General features: G+C 32.9%; 1 protein-coding gene across 1 annotated transcript in view; it reads left to right on the forward strand.

Annotated features, from left to right (window-relative positions):
* MS3_00005006 (uncharacterized protein) overlaps positions 1 to 23,119 on the forward strand; it is a 70,051-nt gene that overhangs the window by 16,573 nt on the left and 30,359 nt on the right. Inside the window, exons 15-30 of the mRNA XM_051213011.1 lie at positions 2,313 to 2,540; positions 3,869 to 4,114; positions 5,201 to 5,437; positions 6,337 to 6,450; positions 7,450 to 7,585; positions 8,670 to 8,913; positions 10,776 to 11,211; positions 12,304 to 12,439; positions 14,334 to 14,513; positions 15,615 to 15,707; positions 16,644 to 17,420; positions 18,254 to 18,368; positions 20,255 to 20,375; positions 21,347 to 21,677; positions 21,841 to 22,407; positions 22,521 to 22,842. Coding sequence (XP_051068946.1) covers positions 2,313 to 2,540; positions 3,869 to 4,114; positions 5,201 to 5,437; positions 6,337 to 6,450; positions 7,450 to 7,585; positions 8,670 to 8,913; positions 10,776 to 11,211; positions 12,304 to 12,439; positions 14,334 to 14,513; positions 15,615 to 15,707; positions 16,644 to 17,420; positions 18,254 to 18,368; positions 20,255 to 20,375; positions 21,347 to 21,677; positions 21,841 to 22,407; positions 22,521 to 22,842 — 4,283 coding nt within the window. The remainder of the gene's footprint in view (positions 1 to 2,312; positions 2,541 to 3,868; positions 4,115 to 5,200; positions 5,438 to 6,336; positions 6,451 to 7,449; positions 7,586 to 8,669; positions 8,914 to 10,775; positions 11,212 to 12,303; positions 12,440 to 14,333; positions 14,514 to 15,614; positions 15,708 to 16,643; positions 17,421 to 18,253; positions 18,369 to 20,254; positions 20,376 to 21,346; positions 21,678 to 21,840; positions 22,408 to 22,520; positions 22,843 to 23,119) is intronic.

The raw sequence follows: 23,119 nt of genomic DNA on the forward strand, positions 1-23,119 counted from the left end.
GTGAGTGGGACATTTGTGTCAGATACTATAAATGTGTGACCATATGGAGAAATGATCTTCAGAGGGGGAGTGGGATCTCTCCACCGTCAAATTTATCAGGGCATTTGGATGCTATCACCAAGAATTAAAATAGGTCGAAATGTACAAATGTAGTGGAGGTAAACTGAATATGAATAGTAATATGCTTAAAACAAACTGAAATGATAATGTATGAAAACATTTAAATCATTGTCATAGATTTTCAATCCTTTTTACCTAGGATATTTAACAAGTGGTTTTACTTATCAAGTCCTAATTCACAGCACCTTCTTGCCCATGTCCTCATTCCCAATTTTTCTTCTGTTTATCAGCATCCTGTTTTTTATTTTAGTCAGTATCTCAGTACAGACAAAACGTCTCACTCATATGAGGTAATGCTGGTTCACATCCTCATCAAGAATCGGTTTTCTCTTCGCGTCTAGTTTTACTGTTACGTTGTTATATTGGTTCTACTGATTGCGAACAATGTCTGAAGGAGTCCTCTTATCTAATAGCTATAAAGTTTTAATATCCTTTAGTTATGGTGATCATTTTTGTTGTGGTTGAGCGCATATTGAACCGTTGTTTAATAAGCTTGACTTTAGCTAGTCATCCGATTTTTGACACTTCTTAATTTGGTGAAATGTTCTTGTCTCAAACTTTAATAACAACAAATACACCTGAAACTGTCTAGCTTTCCATTATTGTAACAAAATCTAATGCATTTTTAACTGCTTAAATGAATTTTCCAGGATGTTTAGCTTGTGCAGAATACCATCACATATAAATAACGGGCTAATTTGATCCATCCATAAACAAATATGTGTCCGAAGTACCTAATGTTTACACATATCTCAAACGTTTCACTATTGATAATTATTTGATTACTGAAAACATCTTATCTACTTACTTAGTCCTGTTACCCCTCGTAGAGCATAGGCTACCGATCAGGATTCACCAACCCACTGTTGCGGGCTCTCCTTTTCAGTTGTTTCCAAGTGGTAATCATTACTTCGATGTCTGCCTCCAATTTCTGGTACAGGGTGTTCTTATTATTTTGCCTTGAGGATTTTAAGTTAGGGGTTGCTTTGTAATGCAATTTCATGATTTCAGCAATGAAGCCATACGGTGGTCGTTAAAGGGAACTCAGCTGGGACTCGCTTATTTAACCCAACTTAAATAAATAACAATACGTTATCCTAAAAGTTCAACACTCCAACGCTCTATTGGCAAATTGAATTAATACTTATTCTTCTACAGTATTGATTTTATTTTCGTTGAATGTCATTGTCTTAGATACTACTCATGGTTTTATTCAACAAATAGTGTACATGGACTGTTATCTAGACGATAAGTTTTGTCAAATGAACGCTCCATTCGACTTTCTGACCGCTTGTAATAACCTTAGACTAAAGCTACACGGCAACTTGAACACAAGAAAGAGGGTGCGAAGACTTGTGATAAATATTTACTTGAATCCGAAAATAAATCAAAATGATCTCGGAATACACCACCTTTTATAAGATTTATTTATAGTTAGATTAACAATCAGATTTGTATGAATTAAACTGAGTTATATTTAACAATAATAATTTGATAGCTTACTGTGCGAACATATATTTGCAATATTATACAATTAAGGATCTACGATCCTTCCTAAGATATTAAATACGATTGGAAAAAATTCAGTTCCATATGTCTTTCTCATTTCAATTAACAGTGGAAACCAAGACACGCGTTTGGTCTTATCTGGGACTCGTCAGCTGGATGCACCTGCATCCCAGAGTTAATGTGCACTCTGGAACTCGAACCATGTACCATTCACTTCAAACGTCATCCCGTTATCCACTTAGCTATCAGGACTCAGTAGCTGAATGGAAGAGTCCTAAATAGGATGAAACACGCGTTGTACATTCCACTGCTAGCCACTATCCATATTTGCCCATAATGCTTGTAATTTAAAGCAATATTCAGGCAATCCGCACAGGATGAACCTATACTAATAAGAGATTGATCAATTACTGTCCTAAACATCAATGGGAAGATACAACACAAACAATACAAAATAAGCTATTACTCTCTGTATCATTAGGTTTTATGACTAAAGGGATTAAACAAACTGAATGTATTGAGTACAATACGAGGTCAATTTAATATAGTCTAAAATTTCATGAACTTATTTATATTTACGACAAAGTTGTCTCTTTCACTTGCTATAATAACACTAGTGTGAATAAATGATATAAATCAGTTTGTAATTTTTGTCTTGTTTTTATTTACTTATTTTTAAAAAGGCCAAAATCATGTAGTAAGGATGGTTGGATTGAATTCAAAGGGTGTACAGATCAAATTCTACGTTATATTGCTGAACCAAATGAAGATAAATTACTTGAACGTATTGAGAAAATGGATGAAATCTACGGACTAAATAAGAATATTTCACATCACTTTAATTTAAAAACAAAAATACAAGAAGATCATGATAATAGTATATTATCGAAACGTGATTATTTTAGATCAGGGTAAGTATTTTTTTTACTTTTAAAATAATTTGATCTAAAGTTTATATGATCGTTTGGAGATAGATCATTTTTTCATGACACAGAATCATTTGAGTGATGCAAAAACAAGCTTTTTTTGTCGATGTTCTGAATTTTTCATTGATGTGAACCTATAAAACTTTACAACGATCAAAAGTAAATTCACGTGGATTGTTTGAAAGAATCAAGTTACTATAGTGCTCATGTTCTATTGTTCTAAGTATTTTGACTTTTGTAGCGTGATTCAGTCTCATGTGATCAATACGGAACAGGTCCTCATATTTGTTAAAATATGAGTCAAAATTAATGCAAGCTAGACTATCAAAGTAAAAATTCATAAATGTCATTAATGACAGAATCAGTATTTGTTATTTGCGCCTCATTAGATGTGGGATTTTGCTAGGGTATACATGTCTGCATGAGAGCTACCATGATTTTTATTTGAGACTATTCAAGTCGTTTCTCCTAGAGCTCCAAGTAAGTTTCTGATTGTTCAAAGGTAGTGTTCAGTGTGATTTTCTCATCGTCAATTATTAACTCTTGCTACCGATACGTTTAAACTGCTTTCATACCAGGTTATGATATCCCCAACTGCTTCTGCACATCAACTGGAAAAGTAGAAAGAATACGCAAAATGCGAATAATGTTTGATTGTTTTATATTCAGAAAAATCTTGATCTTGGGCTTCTGGAAATTTCTGGGACCATATTAAATATAGTAGCAGTAAATATCCAAATCAAAACTATGACGCTTGATTCTGTATTTTCTAGATGTTTATAAGAAGATTCTATCAAAAGCTCGTTGAATATAATTTTTTGACATCTCTCAGCCTTCAGGGACTTGACGAGAGATATATTTGGGACTCCTTCAACATATGACAATTTAGACTCTATCAATGTTATTCCGATATCTAACGAATCAATATTAGTATTTCGAAAAAAATCATAATTTTACCGAAACAAATTGTTTTTTAGGCACGTATCTTTTCGTTAAACGGTACAAGGGTATCCTATCTAATAATGAGTTATTGATCTTCTTATCTTTGCACTTGAGCTGTGTATGTAATACTTAGAACTATTTATTTCATTCGGCTTTATAAAACCCTCTCTTGATCTATTTGAACTGTTGACGATTTCTTTTCGACAACCTTTATTATGTTTACCTCAATGTAAACTTAGTTTTGGAGTTGCATTAATGCATTACCTACTGTCGAACGTAATACTTTTCCAAAAAAGAACACATATTGTTTACTGTCTCTCTGTCTTCAAGAATTTATCAATGTATCTCATTTTTCCATTGTTATTATTTAGATGGAAATGTTGTCAGTTGTTTATTTCATCTACATTTCGTGATATGCACGCTGAACGTGATCTATTATGTGGTATACTTGTACCTGCTTTACGTAGGAATGTTGCATTAGGTTTACGTGTACATTTAAATGAAATCGATTTACGTTGGGGTGTTCCTGAACCAGCTACATACAATTCACAAGCACTACAGATATGTTTAGAACAAGCGGCTGCTAGTGATATTTTTGTTCTGTTATTGGGCGATCGGTAATACTGTCATGTTCTTTTTTGTCATTTTTTCTGTATAACTATTAAATAATTCATTTTTTGTATTTGTTATTTGAATCTTCCCATTCATGTTTAGGACTGTGAATGATCAATCTCTTATTGGCATATGTGCATCCTGTGCGGATTGCCTCGACATTGCCTAAGTGGATAACGCGTTGGCTTTTGAGGCGAGTGGTACTGGATTCGAGTCTCAGAGTGAACTTCAACTCTGGGATACAGGTATATCCAGATGGCGAGTCTTAAATAAGACGAAACGCATGTTGTGCATTCCACTGCTAACCACCATCCATATCTGTTTATAACTAATAAATATTTTATTGTAATTAGAAAATGATCTAAGTTTGACAACTACTGTAAACTTGAGAGCACGACAATGTCATTCTATTCTAACATGAGACTTTCCAGTAGTGGGTAACCACGATCCTCAACTGAGAACCGAACTCAGGGCCATCGGTCTCTCTCAATAACGCTTGACAAATCTAAACTACTGACCCAGCATCAAATGGTTTATTAAATATTTGTGAAATATTCATTAATCTTTTCTAATGAATGTTAATCATAGCTAATACTTTTGTCAACTCTTTATATATTGAAGCCTATGGTTTTATAGTTTAACAATATTAGTGATATATGATTGATTGGTTATTATATTCGGTACCGAAATATCATGAAACATATTCACAATCATTTCTGTCAGATATGTTTTCGTTACTCGTCACTGTAGTTGATGCCTCAGAAATCGTTTTATGTGATAACTAAAAAAGAGTAACTCATGTAGTTGCCTTCAGTGTTGTTTACCAGAATGTGAGTTATATTTGCTTTGCAATAGTGGTATATATACTTGACAACTCAACAGTTTATATTAGATATTATTTATAGATGTCAGGATATATTAGTTCATTGCCAACAGGTTGTATTGGTGATTACATTTTGATCATCCTTTTAGAAAGTTATGGGAGATTAGTTGAATAGAATATTTCGAATGCCATTCAGAGATGTACTCTGTTGTCTTGACTAGATTTTAACTCTACATGAACTCATACTTTTCTTCATTTTATTTTCCAGTTATGGTTGTATACCAGACGAAGCTGAAGTTATGTTATTACCTGAATCATTATTATCTGAAGTGTGTAAATTTTATAAACCTGGAATGTCTATGACTGAAATGGAGTATCATATGGCTAGACAAGCTGCCATATCTAAAGTCCCTATTCATGAAAGACGACAGCAGAATACAATAAGTTTTCATGAGGCAATACGTCTTCGAATTTGTGTTTTCATTAGAGATTCAGCATCTATAGAGTAAGTCCTGGTTTTACATGTCGTTTTGACTAATTTGCATAAGATGATGGCGATGATGTGTTTTTTTCCTTAAACAATATAGGTTCGTTATTTTGCATTCCACACAAGTTTCATACTTTAACATCAGATAACTGTTGAATACAGTACATGGACGAAGACCATATATTTCAACAGTTAGTTGGTTCTGAAGTTCGTTTTTTCCATATCAGAAAAATGAAGTAATTGCCGATAAGATCATGATGAATCTATTTAAGAATGTATTTTAAATATAACATATAAAATATACAATCCAATATTTTCCTATCTTCATGATATGATAGGAAGAAAAGTCGAAATTAGATTGATTTCCTCATTATGATTCTTGGTTCAACATTATTTCCGTTTTAATTCAATGTGATGATTATTCAGTGTAGTATTCGGTTGAGTTTCCCTGTATGACCTTTTTATTCTGTATAACATACGATATTCTTGTATTCAATTGACATAGACTATACTCAGCATATAATTTGTTATAACAGCAAGTATTTTTCATGTATGTGATTTCATCCTAATTATTAATCAAAATGGGTGTACAACCAACATATAGATGAGTGTATTTTCGATTAGACTTGTCATGGTTGTTCGTGGTTTTGGCTGCTTGTGAAACACATTTCCATCTTCGAACGTGGACTTCTGTCCCTAGTTAGCGGGGCTGTGTCGCTTATTGGTCATTTTGTGACTGAGTCTTCGTTCCGTTTTCACATTAGGTGAATTCGTAATTTCTTCAAATATAGAACTTGAAGAGCATTTGACATATCTGGTCAATTTCACCTGTATATTCCTGAACCTACTAATATTTCAAAGATAATTATGTAGAAACATTGTTTTAAACTGATACATTTATGAATTTCTATTTTTAGAAATGTACCAGATGAATTGAAAGATTGTTTTGAAGAGTATGATGTTGAAAGACGTAATCGTCTTAACGCCTTCAAAGAATTAATTCGTAATGATGGTGTTATTGTTAGTCATAAGTAAGTCAATCTATTGCATTCACTGTGTTTAAGTAGGTGGCTTATTAGATTAAGTGCTTTGTTTTCAACTTATTGATTGCAAGTTTGAACTCTACTTAATCCAGTTTAGACTCCCTTTTTTATAGCTCTTGTACTAAATGCTTACCTAAAAGCTTAATACATAAAAAATTACGATGAACTGGTATTACATCTTTACCTATCAATTCACTCTCATAATTACTATCGCTCATTTTGTGATTCTATTAACAGGTATTTGCAATTTTTCAAAGTCTTTTATTTTTAAAAGTTATGTTTTACACATAAATCAATCTAGAGTGTATTTCTGTGAAAGGAATAGCAACAAAAAAACGTGAATTAGGTATCAATACCAAGGTAGGACTTGATGGTTTCAAATAAATTGAGCATTGGTTAGAGAGTTAATAATAAATTTTATTTTGTTATATTCCAATAAGTAGAAAAATTGTATTTCTGACGTTTCGTAACTTGACGTAAGCCAATTCTTCAGAGTAAATGAATGATCGAAATTAAATTAACACAAGTTTAAATAGTACAAAGGAAAGAACCGTGACAGCTATTAATTTATGAACACAGATTTCTTATCCATTGCCATTAGTTAGTTAAGGAAAATTTATATTATTTGCGTATCTTGTAGTGTTCGAATCCGCACCATCCAATGACACAGAAATGTTATCCACTGAGCTACAATTAACTACCTGTGTGTGTGAGATATCTGTATTAGTTTATCATTAATTCATAACCACTGTCATGTTATTTAGTCCTTAGTACCGAACATAATCTTTTGTTCAAGCTACAATTTAGTTAATTCGAAGAAAATTTTTATTCAGTAATCCTTTATTTTAAACATTCATTGTCTAACTATCGTAGACCGACTTGAATGATTTGTTTTTCTCAGTTTACCTCAGTTTAACTTATTTTCATTATCTTAATATTTTTTATTACTGAGAATTACTTGTTATTTGTGTGTATTTCACGATTTAGTTATTCAGCTCAATTCAATGGTTTAATAAATAATTATCCAATAATGGGAAATTTAGATGAATTCGGAAGTCAATTTTTTGCAACAGTTAAATCTTTACTTCTACGTCTATTTCATAATGATAATGATAGTACTTCAGTAAGTTTCTGTTTTATTATAATCGATAAAACTGATTGTAAGATATTATTATTACTATTATGTAATGGTATCAATTATACACATAAGCATGTTATCCCGTCCACCAGATTTGCATGTGGTAATGGTGTTTATAATGTATTGATACATTAATACAACTAAATAATGAGATCGAAGTTCATTTACTCAAAATTAATTTTAGGAATGAAAATTCGAAGGAATGGCAAATTTATCTGCTCTTTCATGACTAATTTTGAACCATATATCATCTATGGTTTGTAACTCTTGGGGATGCTAGATCCCTGGAATTCACTTGATAAACGTCAAGATTTTGTAATTTTGGAAATTCGAATTTCTCATTTTCGCGCCAGAAGCGCTCATTTTTAACTTTAGATTATTTCTCCCATTTGCAAGGATCCTAAATGTCATTGGTTCGTTGTCTCTTTTAGTATGTCATTTTGTGACGTTTCCCAAAGACATTTTTATGCTGTATATATACGCTTGAGTTGTGGAATATACTTTCCCTCATCTGAACCTGAACTTTTACCTCTAGTTAGTTGGTCTGGGACGCATCGGAATAGTTAGCTTATCTTGCCAATGTGTCGCTGAGCCTTCGTTCCGTTCGCCGATTTAGGTGATCTCGTAATCTCTCCAAACGTAGCACTAACTATAGATTGAAATTATTTTATGAACATCAAACTGAACGATTCCATCTGATGACACGACCGGTTTCAACAGTGATTAACTTGATATATATGTACTAATGTTATGTTTTCGTTTAGTCAGCACTAGTTTTCTTTCAAACCATATATATATATATATATATATATATATATATATATATATATATATTCACTTACTGTCGAATTAATAATCCATTTAAATACCCTCACTTTGTTCATATGGACTCAAACTAACGGGAAGCAAACGGATTTTTGTTGATATCAAACTTTCCAAGTCCTATATATATGTGTATGAGTTTGTACTTTTCAATATTTTTTAAATCACATGGTATATTAATTAAATTTGGCTCTTATTTCTCAATATGCATTTTTTATTTCTCATTTTATTATATATTTTTTTTCAGGTATATAATAGTGATAATAATTTGCTTATAACTATTAATAAGTCATTGAATACTATTGAATTCTTACGAGAATATGTTTATTCAGCTGCATGTGCAATTGGACCACGTCATCTACTGGAAGTAGAACAAGCTTTTAATGCATTAACTGAACGTGGTCATCGAGTTCATCTGGCTCGTGCAATTCAATCAACTGAAAAGAAATTAAGTGTACAAAACAATTCAAACTATTCAACAAACCTTCAAGGTAATAATTTTTTTCTAAAAAAGAAACCCATCAGACGAAATGATTTTGAATTTGATTATTTGGTACTTAAAATCTGACTGGTCAATTTAAAGTGATTTTTTTCGAGGTTGATGAAGGGCTTAAGGATACTTGAAGTTTTCGATAATAGCCACCTAAATACTCTGGTACCGACGAGAGTGGGGAGAGTCAGCCCCCTCTCTCAAAATGATCTCACACGGCGACGCGTATACAGTCTGTGCTAGGGAAGTCCTACTCACTGACTTACCATGGTGGGGCAGTTGCTTATGAAATTGAAAGGATGAAAAGCGAGTGTCCGGTGTTTTAACTGGTTTGGTGTATATGGAAAACCCTGATTTCAAACCAGTGGTGCAGATGAGCTTCAGTATTCTGAGGGAAGAACTGGACCTATTATTGGTCACCCGCTACCATGGGACTGCATCTCCTAAAGTTGCTTTGTGAAGTAGACCTTCAGCCGAAAGCCTTGGGGAGCTTCCTGTTACGAAAACTACGTGTTTCAGTTTGCGCACCGGAACAGTATCCCAGGCCTTACACAAACCGAATGATTTGGTACCTCCTTGTACCAATGTTTATGTGTTTAGATAAATAAGTGAACACCTGTCGATAAGACGATGTTCAGTAGCCTGTTTCCTAGCATTGGACTCCCTAACGGTGCTCATCCATAATCCCGCTCACTGGATTCGGACCCAGGACCTTCGGTCTCGCGCGCGAACCCTTATCCTCTAGACCACTGAGCCAACATCCATCGGCATTGATGTTTAAATTCAACTGATCCCCAAAATTGCGCCATCGTCCACCATTGTCTTCAGTGAGTTACTATCACGCAACAGACTCGGTTGTACTCCTGGTCACGTCTTCTCACTAGAACTCCAGGAAGTACCTGTTGAAGTCAGTCACTAGTAAGCACATGATGATTGTTATCAGAAAGGGATGGTCTAACTTTAATCGACTCATGGATTCAACAATGAAATTACTACAATTTCCACAAAACCCCCTTTCTGATAATTCAAAGATCACCTAATATATAAGAATTTATGCAAGGCGTGCATGTAATTTTGGTGTTGCTTACCATAATGGATAAATGTTGAAGTATTTTCTTTTTTTTAAAGTATGTTTTCGGAAATTAGGTTGTGTTGAATGGCTTCTGGACAGACCAATTTATTTATTCTTCGCTTACTAACCCTGACTGTTTTTATATCGTTTATGTGTTAATTGTTTTCACTACTCATTATGTGTATGTAAATTATTTTTGGTCTGAGTCACGCTTGATTAAATCGAGTTGGCTTACTCGCCTTCTCCACTGCGCGTCATTTCTTTTCGTCTCCGTGATTGTTTGTTTAGATCAACGAGTGTACGAAATATACGTACACAAACTTCATTCTCGTATTTGATCTATACTTTATCCGTTATTAACTAACGCTATTTAAGTCGATAATTATATATGACGGTGGGCGGCAATCATCATTATACGATATAATTGGAGTAAGATACAATGGTACCAAAGGACGTCTGTTTAACATAGGTTACTTAGTATTACTCTATCAGTATTCATATTTAAGACGTTCAAGTTTCGTAACAATTAAATAACTTTCAAAGTACACACTGAGCTATAAACCTAATAATAGTGTACATTTTCAATTCACCATATTCTAACACAATAGCTGTTTATTATCAATGATTTTCACTGTCAATATTGAATCGCTTTAAATGCGAGAATATCGGGTTAAATGAATGACCATTTCATTCAACAGAACTTTATTGTTTTAAGCCAAAATTCACACGATTTCAATCCATTTTCTTTTTCATCGTTTTTTTTTGTTGAAAAAAATATCATTTGCTTCAAGGTTGTGATGGTGGTATCCTTTTAATTGTTGGACCGACTGGTAGTGGGAAAACTACCTATTTGTCAGCTTTAACAATATCACTGATAGAATCCGATTGGTATAGATCATTTTCAACGAATAACACAATACAAAAAAAGTTTAATTCTAAATTACATTCAAGTGAACAATTAGTGAATTCAATGGAAAATTCTAAATTTATTTCAAAACAACGTCCAATATTTGCTAAACATCAGATATTTATACATTTCTGTAATGGTTTATCAATATCTGGTTTACCATCGAATAGAAAATTGAATGAAATACTTCAAAATTGGTTAAATCTATTAACTATTCAACTTGATAATATCTGTAATAGTAATGATATTCTTAGAAAATTATTTAATGAAATGAAATCATCTTTTAATGTGAATAAAATCTCTTCTAATATAGATTTAAAGTAAGTAGTATAATTCAATCATGATTTTGATTATTTCATTTTCTGAATTCTCTCTCAGCAATGCTCATCCACTATCCCTCATGCAGGTCTCAGAATCAGGGCCTTCTGTCTCGCACGAACTCTTAACCTCTAGACCACTGAGCCTGGATCCTGCAGTTTTAGTGTCTAGATTCAATCAATCTACGATACTGAGCGACCATCCTCCATTGTCTTCGGTTAGTAACCACCTTACACCTGACACAATGGAACAATTATCATATGCTAACTAGTGACGAGCTTCCTGAGGCAATTCTTGGAGTTCTAGTACTGGGTTGAAGTCGTGCGTGAGGGATCGTGGATGCGCTCTGCTGGACAGCCCCATAGTATGGCGGAACGTTCGTCCAGTGCTTCAAGGTTTTCAATGCTGGTCTAACATTTGTCGGTTCCTGATCTCAATTATGATTGATAATTGTTGTCTGAGCTGTTTACTTAAAAAAACAAAGGGTAATAGTTCACATCAATGTTTTCATACTAGATTTTCATATCTCAGTCTTCACTAGTAAGGATAGGAGGTCTATCGACCTGTAATAATCCTTGGAGTTTGTAACACTGTGGGGCCTCAATCTCGCTTTGAATGAATCAACAGAAGGTGCTGATACTACGTATTCTGGTAGAGAATTCTCAAAATAACTGTAAAAAGATTAAGATTATTAAATTAGAGTTCAATGGACTATTGGTTCGAATTCAGTTAGCTTTTGATGTAACAAAATACATTATTTTACATCATTATAACAATAACGTTTAAAATGGCATGTTATAGTTTCTCATATGAGATTCGGGAAATTCATGTTAAAACTAGCACAAATATATGAATATTATTAATTTATATGGATTCTATTCAATACAATGTGAATTGGTAACGAGTTTAAACTGAGAATACAATATAGAAGCATCTATGGTTTCATGATTTCTCACCTGTTGTTTATCCTCAAATGTAAATAATCCTGAGATTGAACGAATTTAAACAAATTTCGTCTATCCAAATTATAATTTGGTGATTCATTAATTAACTAACTTGTCAAGCATATTATTATTATTATATTTCTACTATAGATTCAATATTCAGTGCTTTGCACGTTTCATACAATTTATTGGTTACTTAAATGATATACAGTTTGCCTTTTTAATTGATGACTGTGATCAGTTGGAACCAATGACCTTAGAATGGTTACCACAAATTTTACCCAAGGTAATTGATTCAGTTAAATTGTTTTCATGTTGATCGTGGCTTAAAAGTTATCTTAATTTTGTAAGTGTTAGGTTTCATGTGTTGTATTGTAAATATTTCCTTAATAATTTACTATTATATCAGCGGAAGCCGATGTTTGTGTTCTGGACAGAACGGGCTGGGCTAGGAGATAGGTTACCTACAGTGGACCAGTAAGCACTCAGAGTTAACTCAAGGCTGTTAGTGCTGGTTTACGCATCATTGGTTTATCACAGGAGCAAGGTCACAAAGCTCGATATTCAGATTAGCGATTTTTTCACGTGATAATTGACAGTCATAGGACCTAACGGGTACTGTTTGCTAAGTGATTTCTTTTCCTGTATAATCATAAACGTGTTTTAACCATCGTTATTGTAATGATTGTAACCGAAGATTATTTATTTTTTCTGTTTCATCTTCAGAAGACAAATAAATAGATTGATCAGTTTTGTTTTTCTAAACACTTTCCACAATGAACTTGAGATTAAGTCTTGTTCGATCAGAGTTAACTAGAATTTTGTCACACTTTTTAAAAGTGCATGCCTCTGCCGACCATTCTCAAGCTACAGCATTTAAAATTTCAAAATTTTAATAAAATCTAATCATGTAAATTTAATTGTGTAGAATATCAAGATTGATTAGAAAATGTATCGTCCATGTATTATGTAGTTATATTTCTCATTGCTAAGGAATCTCGGTAGTCTCTTATCAGCTTATCTAAGTCTTCCTGATAATTTGTGCAAACAGCCCTTTATGGTGGATATGACTTTCAGTAGCATACTTTGCTAATTTGCGATATCATATCAAATAATCAGTTGTGGATCAGTCAAAAACCACCAATTGCGAAGTCCACATTGTATCAATCAAAGATCGTCTAAATAACAAGTGCATGTTATTGACCAAGAGATGGTAGACATATATGTATATGATTTTATCTAGCCCAATAAATTTCCTTCTTCGTTCTTAATGTTCTCACTCAGTAACCGTTTGGGGTTTGGAAATTGGAATTTTGTGTATCGGTATTAGTCTCGGACACAGCGCCATCATAATAGTCATTATCTTTATTCTTGATTAAACTAGTCTCAAACGAAACTTTCCACTCATAGTCTCAAAAAAATTAAATGATTGAGGTAATAATTCAAGGATAGCATTAAAGGGATTAAGTCAATTATCCTCCAAAATCCCAATTAATATCCATCCCATGATCTCTATCCGACTGGAAATATTACGTTTAATTGAACGATCTTTTTTTCAATTCATTTTTTGTGTTCAAACTGCATTGAGTGGGAGATGTTTTATCATTATAAAACAATAAACATAAAGGATAAATATACAATAGGTTGACGTGTGTATTTATTTTCGACTCTAACATCTGATACATGACATGTTGAATGACAGTTTTCAGAAAAAAACGACTTGGTTATAAACACTAATAACAAGTCTTTCTAGTATTTCCTCTGTGTGTATTCGCGCGCGTACGCGTACGTATATATGTATTTTTTCCTTGTTCTATGTTATTTATTTCTTAATTATCTAACAATAAAATTTTGACAATCTACAGTTTTTTGGCCAACTCACTGGTCTTAAAACAATGTTGTCACCACAAGTTCTAAAAGTTCTGGATTCGATCCTCGATGTTGTCGTTCATGTGTACTTCTGTTGTGTTGGAGGTTACAGTATTACTTATCAAATAATTGTGGTTTGAATTAGCCTCGTTTACCAGTATCCATAGGGACGGATATATTAAAACTTTGCAATTGTTTCGTGTCGGATATTTGACATGTATCGAATTTGCCAATAAATACGTAAAGGTTATATTTTTAAAACTGCCTGTTACCATATGATTTTGATTAATTTTGAAAATTCTATTTCACAGAATGTTCGATTCGTTTTAACATGTGATTCTAAATCATCAGTTGCTCGTAGTTTGTGCAATCGAATTGATTGTCAACTATTAACTGTATCCGGATTAACTACACACGAACGTGGTGCAGCTGTTCGTAGTTTACTTGGAAAATATGGAAAAGTTTTAAGTGAATCAGGTTTTCGAAATCAGGTATGTTTCAATGATTTATTTTGTCTGAAATCAATTTTGTTTCAAAACAATAACTGATTTACTCGTATGTTCAACATATTCAACGTTAAATCTTTTATATTTTCGTGGATATAATTTCATTTGGTCGATACGTGATGAGACTATAGTCAATGGATTAACTAATGTATTTAAAGATAACACGTTATGGGTTTGGACGCAAAATTCATTAATCCAATTGATTAAATAGCATTTTGACATTAAAATTGATGTCAGTTCGGGATGAAAACCATAATTCCAAATCCTAACATTAACTTCTAACTCTAAATACTAATCTTACTTCCTCACATTTATTAATAACCCCTTTTTGACACTAGTGTAAGAAGATGAATATTCTCAAAATCATTTTGGTGTTACTCTCATAGGGTCGTTCATAGCTTACAGTTTCGCCATAAATATGGCTTTTCGATTACAAGAAGCTCTATGACATATTTGTAGTTAATAAATAATAAAAATTAATTAAAACACAAGAAATCTTAGCGACAACTACATTGATGTATCACTTAACTAAATACTTATTTTAAAATGCTCAAACTAATTGGTGAAATAATAACCTCTATCAACTTTCATACTATTCACATATCTCAAATGTATCCAACATCATTTTGTTATTTCTAATGGACAGAAATTGTCATATGATGAAATGTATTTTTCATGTAACCTCATAATTAACGAGCTCAACTTTCAATCACTAGCTTTCAAGTCAGAATCTGATTCTATTTATCTAAAGAAGTCCTAATCAGTTAGGTAGTGTTACAAGGTTTAAAGCGATTAAAGTTTGTCTAAAAAAAAATCAAATACACGAGTATGTATGTTTGATGAAAAGCTAATTGAATTACATTACGGATATCCCATTGAACATGAAGAATTTATGCTTTCTTCTATAAATTGCAGTGAATATATGTACCTGAGGTGGATCATTTCAGTGTAGCAATTTTATCTGAGCTAGATGGTTTAATCATTGTGTTTTCATTGGTTTCACTGTAGATTATAGTGTTTGAATAAAATAAGGTTTACATATTTGTTTTATTAATCTGATTGTTGTTCGTTTTCTCTACTTCACAGTTATCTGTTTTAATTCAAAAACGAGAAGCAAGTATTCCACTTTATTTGAAATTGGCTTGTGATGAATTACGTTTGTACAGTAAATATGAACAGGTTAGTGTCCTATCTTGTACATTTAACTTTTAACTTGACTTTTTTATATGATATCTTTAGTTTGATATCACAACTAACTATAGCATTGATGGATAGTTATTCATGGAGATTTTCCCAATAAATATTGCTAATTGCAACATCTTATTCGATCATAGGTGTCTTCGAAGTATTTCTTGTGCTGGAAACACAGAGTAAGCAGTGCCTGGGTTAAGAATAGGGAACTGGGCAAAGATTACAAATCAATTGATAATGTAGTGGATCTTCATTAACTGAAGTGTTTAGGATATGTGTTACGTATGCATAACAACCGCTTACCTCTACGGACAATCTTGTCTGGTGTAGGAGTAAGTTGGAAGAAAGCTAGGGACGGCCACATAAAAATGAGCTACTAGTCCACGAAGTTTTTGAGCGTGGAACTGAGCCATGTCTATAGGTGTAGACTATCGTGTAATTATCATAACCGGTGGTTAGAGACCTTGAACGATATTGCTCAAAATAATTTGAAATGGCGTAGGCACATCCATTCTTTTTCTTCACTCAAATTCTGAGCTTCTGAATTCATAATTTTTTGGTGTTTGGTTCCACCCATTTATATTTTGCTTGAATCGTATCTTCGACACCCAATCTTTTTTATTCCCATATATTCTGTTACTACCTCTAATACTCTGGGATTTGGCCTGGCAGTTTTATCTCTCTGTGCTAACGGGGTATGGCAACTGAAACCGGTGTACATACGTGCCAGGTTGTATGTGGTGATTGATTGATTGACTAAAACTTCATTTTAGCACATATCAACAAAGTGGCTCTCATCGACGTGATTCATATATACATAATTTTTAATGCCTCTCAAATGATTTATATGTATTCGTACGTTTGTTATTCATAGTTTTAAGTATGATTATCAATTTAAATTGTTTGATTTCCATTTTTAAATAGTTGGATGCAAAATTAAAACAACTGCCTGATACAATATCCAGTTTAGTAATAGATGTTGTCAAACGAGTTGAATGTAGTTGTGGATCAGATTTAACTCGCATTACACTTGGTCTACTCACTTGCTGTCGTCAACCATTGTCAACAGAAGAACTACATAATTTAATTGATGAATGGTTAATTGAATCATGGATGGAACAACAGTTCAAAAATGGTTTTACAGATTGTTGGCAAGATTTAAAAGTGCCATTGGACAATCTTGATGATATAATATCAAATGAGAAGATTATTTATCGAATAATCAATGATCAATTCAATAATAAAAATAAGCCTACATTATGTAAAGGACAACCACATTTGCCGTCGCTTTTATTGTATATCCTATTAACTGGTCTTCATCCTTTACTCTCTGGTTTCATGGATGAAAAAGCTGATATTGATGAAATTGACAATGAATTACCGCCTGATGGTTCTATGCAAACAATAAAACAACAAAAGCTTGCTATATGGAATCTTGGATCAGGAGCATTATCATTTAGCAGTCGTGAAATACACAATCTAGTCTATGATATATGTTTTAATCAATCAAAATACATTATAGGTCATGGAAAATATGAATATACTTTCAAAAATAATCAAATGAGGAATTTTAACAAACGTGCAAAATATGATGAAAGTATGCCCAGTGATAAAATTCATTTGAAGACAGTGACTCTTCAAACTATACATAATATTTTAGCTTCAAAATTACGAAACATGAAAGATTTAATTTATCATTTAGTAAGTTCATTATTAGCTTATTTATTATTGGATAAATAAATATTTTATTTGAGACCATGAATTGATCAATATTAGACCACCATTGAAAACCCAGAAGCACTGGACGACCGTTCCGTCCTAGTATAGAACTCCTCAGCAGTGAACGTTCGGGCGCGAGACCGAAAGTCCTGGGTTCGAATTCTGCCTGCGGGACCGTGGATGCCCACTTCTGAGGAGTTCCATACTAGAACGAAACGGCCATCCAATGCTTCCAGGTTTTCAATAGTGGTCTAACATTGATCGGTTCATGATCTCAATTCAAAAACTCAACAATCTCCACAGTCTTATACTGAGAATGTTTTATTATCATCCCTCCTTCTATATTTAAAATAAATTGAATCATTTTTGATACTTTAATAGAGTTTGCTGTAAATCGATAAATGGTGTATTTTAGAATTATATCTGAGCTGTACTTCTTACTTATCTGTTTTAATTCGAGTATAAATTTTCTCTGTGGGATTATTCAACAACTGTTTAGTCCTCTGTGAATACTTACAAACATTGTGAACTTAGTCCTCCAGAAACGAGATCGAAGTGAAGAATTAGGTCTTATGCCGAGTAAGATACCCTTCTCAACCAGAGATTCACGTTTCTAACTTCAGTTGATTTTTCACATAATGTAGCTATCGTTCAGTCTCCATTGATGAATAGCCGCTTCATTGTATACGTAATTTAACTTCGTCGCTATCAATTCAGTTTTTTGGATGTATTAACATTTTGACTAGTTATATCGAATACCCTGTCTAAATGATTGATGACCGAGATGTATGTTTTTCCGTAAAAATTAATTTTAGCATCATGCCGGTCGATTAAATGAAGTTGTTTGTTTACTCAGTAGTCCAGCGTTTCTTATTCATCAGATTGAATCTGGATATGGTTTGACATTGCTAGACGATATGAATAGATACAGTAAGTGCTCTATTTTCCATCTGGTCATTACTGCTAACTGGGTGAAACTGAATTTAAATGTATCTTTATTATTGTTTCGGTTCTAATGGAGGTTTCTTCGGTCTTAGGTGTGTTGAATTGATTGCTAGGGGGACTTAATAGCTTAGTTATTAAACGTTTGACGTTTGAAGAAACAATGGTGGTGGATTCAAATTCCAGTTAAATTATCAAAATTTAGATCCAGTTAAATCAAGATAACATGTTTTAAACAATACTTTCAGTAGATTCTGTATTCCATTGTCTATCACCAAACGAAATATTACTTTAAGATCAATTTCGTCAAGGTTTTATTTCATTTGAAAACTATCTATAAAGTGTTATAAGTAAAAGCAGTTATCTTTCAAATCGATCACATGTTGGGTGATTTAGTTATTGTAAAGTCATTGGGGTAGTCGTACATGGCCAGTCTTAACCTAGTTGCTTAAAGACATCTTATTCGTTGCTCGCTGCTGGTTATAGTTACTGCACACTTTCAAACTAAGTTGAAATAATTGATTAAGTGGCCATTTGTAGTCAGTAGCTAAGTAGATAACGCTATGGCGTTTGAAGCGAAAGACATTTGATTCGAGTCCTGGAGCAAACGTCAACTTTCGAATGTAGGTAGGTACATCCAGTTGTCGAGTTCCTAATAAGAAGAAATTCGAGTCGTGGTTTCCACTACTAATCACCGTCTATCTCTACTTCAAAGTACATCAATCGGTTTTTAATTTTGATTGGTTTTCCTCTTACAATTTCGTGATGAAAATGATATTGGCTTTTTTAGTTTTTATTCATCGACCATTTAGGATTAACAACGTATTTTCCATGAATTGTAAGCAATTATATCTATTTCTAAGTAATACAGTATCATTTTTCTCATATGGTTTATTCGTTCGCAGATATTCTAAAGCAGTTTTAGAGTGAAGTGTGGTATCAGGCTGAACTCTGATGAATACATGTTTAATTTACCCTCTATTGTTAAAATACAATGAAACATCTGACATTTTAAAAGACAAATAAATAAATAATGTATTCTGAAAATAATCACAGGACTTATACCAATTCATAGGCATAATCATGTTGATACAGATAACAATGTTATATGTAAATGACAGATGTATGGTTTTAAATTTTTCAAATTCGTGTCATTTGAAAAGTTGTTTTTGGAATGTATGGGTTACAACACTGCGAAATCAGTTGAGAATGGTTAATTCTTCGTAAGGAAACTATGACATCGTATTGATGTAGTAATATTGCACTCAAGGTCATCTCTAGTGCCATTACAGAATAATTGTAGTCATTTCCAATTAGAAAAAAAGAACAAATTTATAGGTGTGTAGTTTAAATTTCCTTAATCATTATATACAAAGCTGACGAGTCCCAAATAGGACGAAACGCGCGTCAAACTGGATTCCACTATCCATCTTTCCCTGTAATGCTTGTGACTCAAGGCAATATCGAGGCAATCCGCACAGGATTCACATATGTCAATAAGAGAGTGATCAATTGCAGTCCTAAACATAAATGGGAAGTTTCAAATAACCAATACAAAAATGAATTAATAGTTATATGTGCTAAGAAAATGTAAATAACTTATTAAAGGTTATATATTCTCGCTTCTTGAGTAACATGAAGTGAAGTGAGTGAGTTAGTTAAAGGAACAGATAAAATTCATGAAAAGAACTTAATTAAATATTTGTATGCTGTTTATCGACACGTATGAGCCCGAATTATGTTCATTTTAAATATTGTTAGATTAGTGTCTTATCATTAGTACTATCATTATGTATGAAACAAAGTAAATAATCATTATCCTTGAGATTTACCACCCTTTTTCTGATCATTATGATAATTTTTTTCTCAATTAGTTACAACTACTGCACATCATCAATCTGAACCGAGCAATATTCCTACTTCATTAGATCTTATGAAGGATAAAATTATAACTATGCAAAGGTTTCTTGCATCGAATTATGAATTTTTAATTAAGTAAGTTGTTGATTTATTCATTTATTTAAAACAATTATTTCAATGAATGATAACAACTCTGAAAATGGTTCTATTGATCATTTTAAGAGAATACCGTTCTTGTGGCCCTATATCTGACTCCATTTGGATCGCATTATAATTGTTATTGAAATATTCATACAGCCAATCTTCGTATATAATCATCGACTGAAATCGCGTTAGTGAATAACGAGCCGAAAATAAGTCAAATACGAGAATGAATTTTGAATACTTATGGTCCACACAACCGTCGATCTGGATAGATAATCAAAGGAGCGAACCGAAGGAAGCGAAGTGGGGAGAGCGAAACGAAACGAAGTGCGGTAGGAAAGGCGTGTGAGCCAACTCCCTTTAACCAAGCGTGAATCGATATTTATAATCAAACGAAAATAAGCTACAGAAATGTGAGGAGTAGGATGAGCAATGTACACACATACACTCACATGAAAACAGTCAAGGTTGATAAACGAATAAGTGATCAGGTAAGAATGTGATTCGAGAAGAATGAATAGATTGGTCTTTCATAGTACCAGCGTCTACATCGTTAACAGGGCTTATATTATTATTATTTTTATTATTAGTACGATTATTATTATATGAGGATCAGTTTATGAAGAGTAGTGTTAATCGGCAACAAATCTGCCCTCTGTTTTCGTTTTCTGGTTGTCCACTCGATTAGAACTAGTAACTTGTGAACTGATAACTGTCAAGGTATTAGTGGTTGTTCATTGGTCGTTGTGTCAATTAGTAAGTGTAAAGTCACTAGTCCCACTGACAATGTAGGTGAACTAATTGATAATCGACCTAGAGAGAGTGTGTGTGCGAGATCGCGCAACTGCTCTCCTTTCATTTCATACTACGACTTGAACACACGAGACCCAATGCAACCCAAATAATCAGTCTGTTTGTTTTTAACAACGTAACATTGTTTAGTTTAATTTTCTGTTTATTAGACATCCGTATTCATTCGCTGAATTGGCTATCAATCAAGATGTTGACGAATGGATTCATACAATTGGATATGCATGTTTACTTAGTTCAAATTATCAAGAGAAAATCAATGGTGACTCATGTAAAAAATTTTTCCGTATTAAATTAAGTACTAATGACATTCAATCTATCCTACCGAAAATTGTTCAACCAATTGCAATTCATAAACCAGTCACACCACTAACTGGTTCTCAAGATATCCCAATCTCAATTGAACTTGACCGAACAGGTAATTTATTAGCTTATGGAACTGAGTCTGGCACAGTTACGGTTGTCGAGGTTCAATCATTTAAGGTAAGTTTTTCGCGCTTTTCATATGTTTTTTTTAAAACAATATAACGAAATGGTTATCATTGGTATAAACCTATATAAATTTACTTTTTTGTAAGTCCTATTTTATTGAATATATTTACTTCATCATTAACTCTTTGTTTTACTTTCTGTTTTCTTCTTTTAGATATTATGTTCATTTCTTGGACATAATATGCCAATACTCAGTTTATGTTTTCTTGATGATTTTGCCTCTGACGGTTCTACGATCAGACCATACGGTATGCCGAGTTCACAATTATGGCTAGTTAGTACTAGTCAGGATGCTAGTATACTTATTTGGGATTTATCAAATGTGATAAACAGTGTTACATGTGGAATAGCAACTAGTATCAGTTCCCAAGTGTCTTCTTTAAGTGGATATCATCACAAACCTGTGACTGTATCTGCTTGGCATCCGAAACGTCGTATTTTGGCTACTGGTGGTTTAGATTGTTTAATTTGTTTATGGGAAGTTGGTGAATTAGGATTTGGGTCATATTTTACGTCGAAATCATCTGGTTGTAAAAAAATTAAACCTAGTAAAAAGCTGAATATCAAATCATCGATTAATTCAATTGCTTTTCGTTTACCGAATTATGCATCGGATAGTGAAAAATCTATTCCTTCTGAATGTTTACGTGATGTTATGGCAGTGGGATGTTGGGATGGTTTTGTCCATTTCTACAGTCTCATATCTATGAATTGGATAAAGGTGAGAATTAACATTTATTTTATTATGTTGTGTTACTATATTTAATGGTTTTCAATTACTTTTGTTTGATTTTCTTTACTTTTCTCTCTCTCTTTTGACATTTTATTTTCTAGTCTCTTGCAATCTCAACATCTGCTATTTGTTCACTGGCTTACTCGCCGAATGGTGGCAGACTGTTAGCTATTCTTGATAGAAAAGGTCAAAGTTTCATTTTAAATGCGAATACATTTGCATATCTAGGCCGGTTAACTGAAAATGTCACTTTTTCATCAATTGATGAATTCGCTTGTCTTGATGAACTGCATCATTTATTACCGAATCAAAAGGGAGTATTATGTTTCTCTGAACCAACTGGACGTTATCTCATTCAAACTGGCGGTGGGTCATCAGTTGGTCGAATCAATGTTTGGAATGCTCATCTCGGTGCACCTGAAGGTAGGTAAATTGTTTCATTAAAAAATGGCCTGTGATAATTTGCTTTCTTTGCTCAAAAATATTTGTCAATTAGTTTTTCAAATGTCTTTTGTAACAGTGTTTTCTTCTCAAATAATATAAAATTGTCTAACCAATTAGCAGCGAGAGTTTAAACACAAAAGTCAGATCGAAAGAGCTTGATAATAATGACCTCTGTAGTAACGCATAGTAAAAGTGGTGATCGCTGTTTATTAATTATTTTACATTGATTTATGATGTTCACGTTGTATCCGTTACC

Source organism: Schistosoma haematobium, chromosome 3 (assembly GCF_000699445.3).
Source record: "Schistosoma haematobium chromosome 3, whole genome shotgun sequence".
Taxonomy (NCBI): domain Eukaryota; kingdom Metazoa; phylum Platyhelminthes; class Trematoda; order Strigeidida; family Schistosomatidae; genus Schistosoma; species Schistosoma haematobium.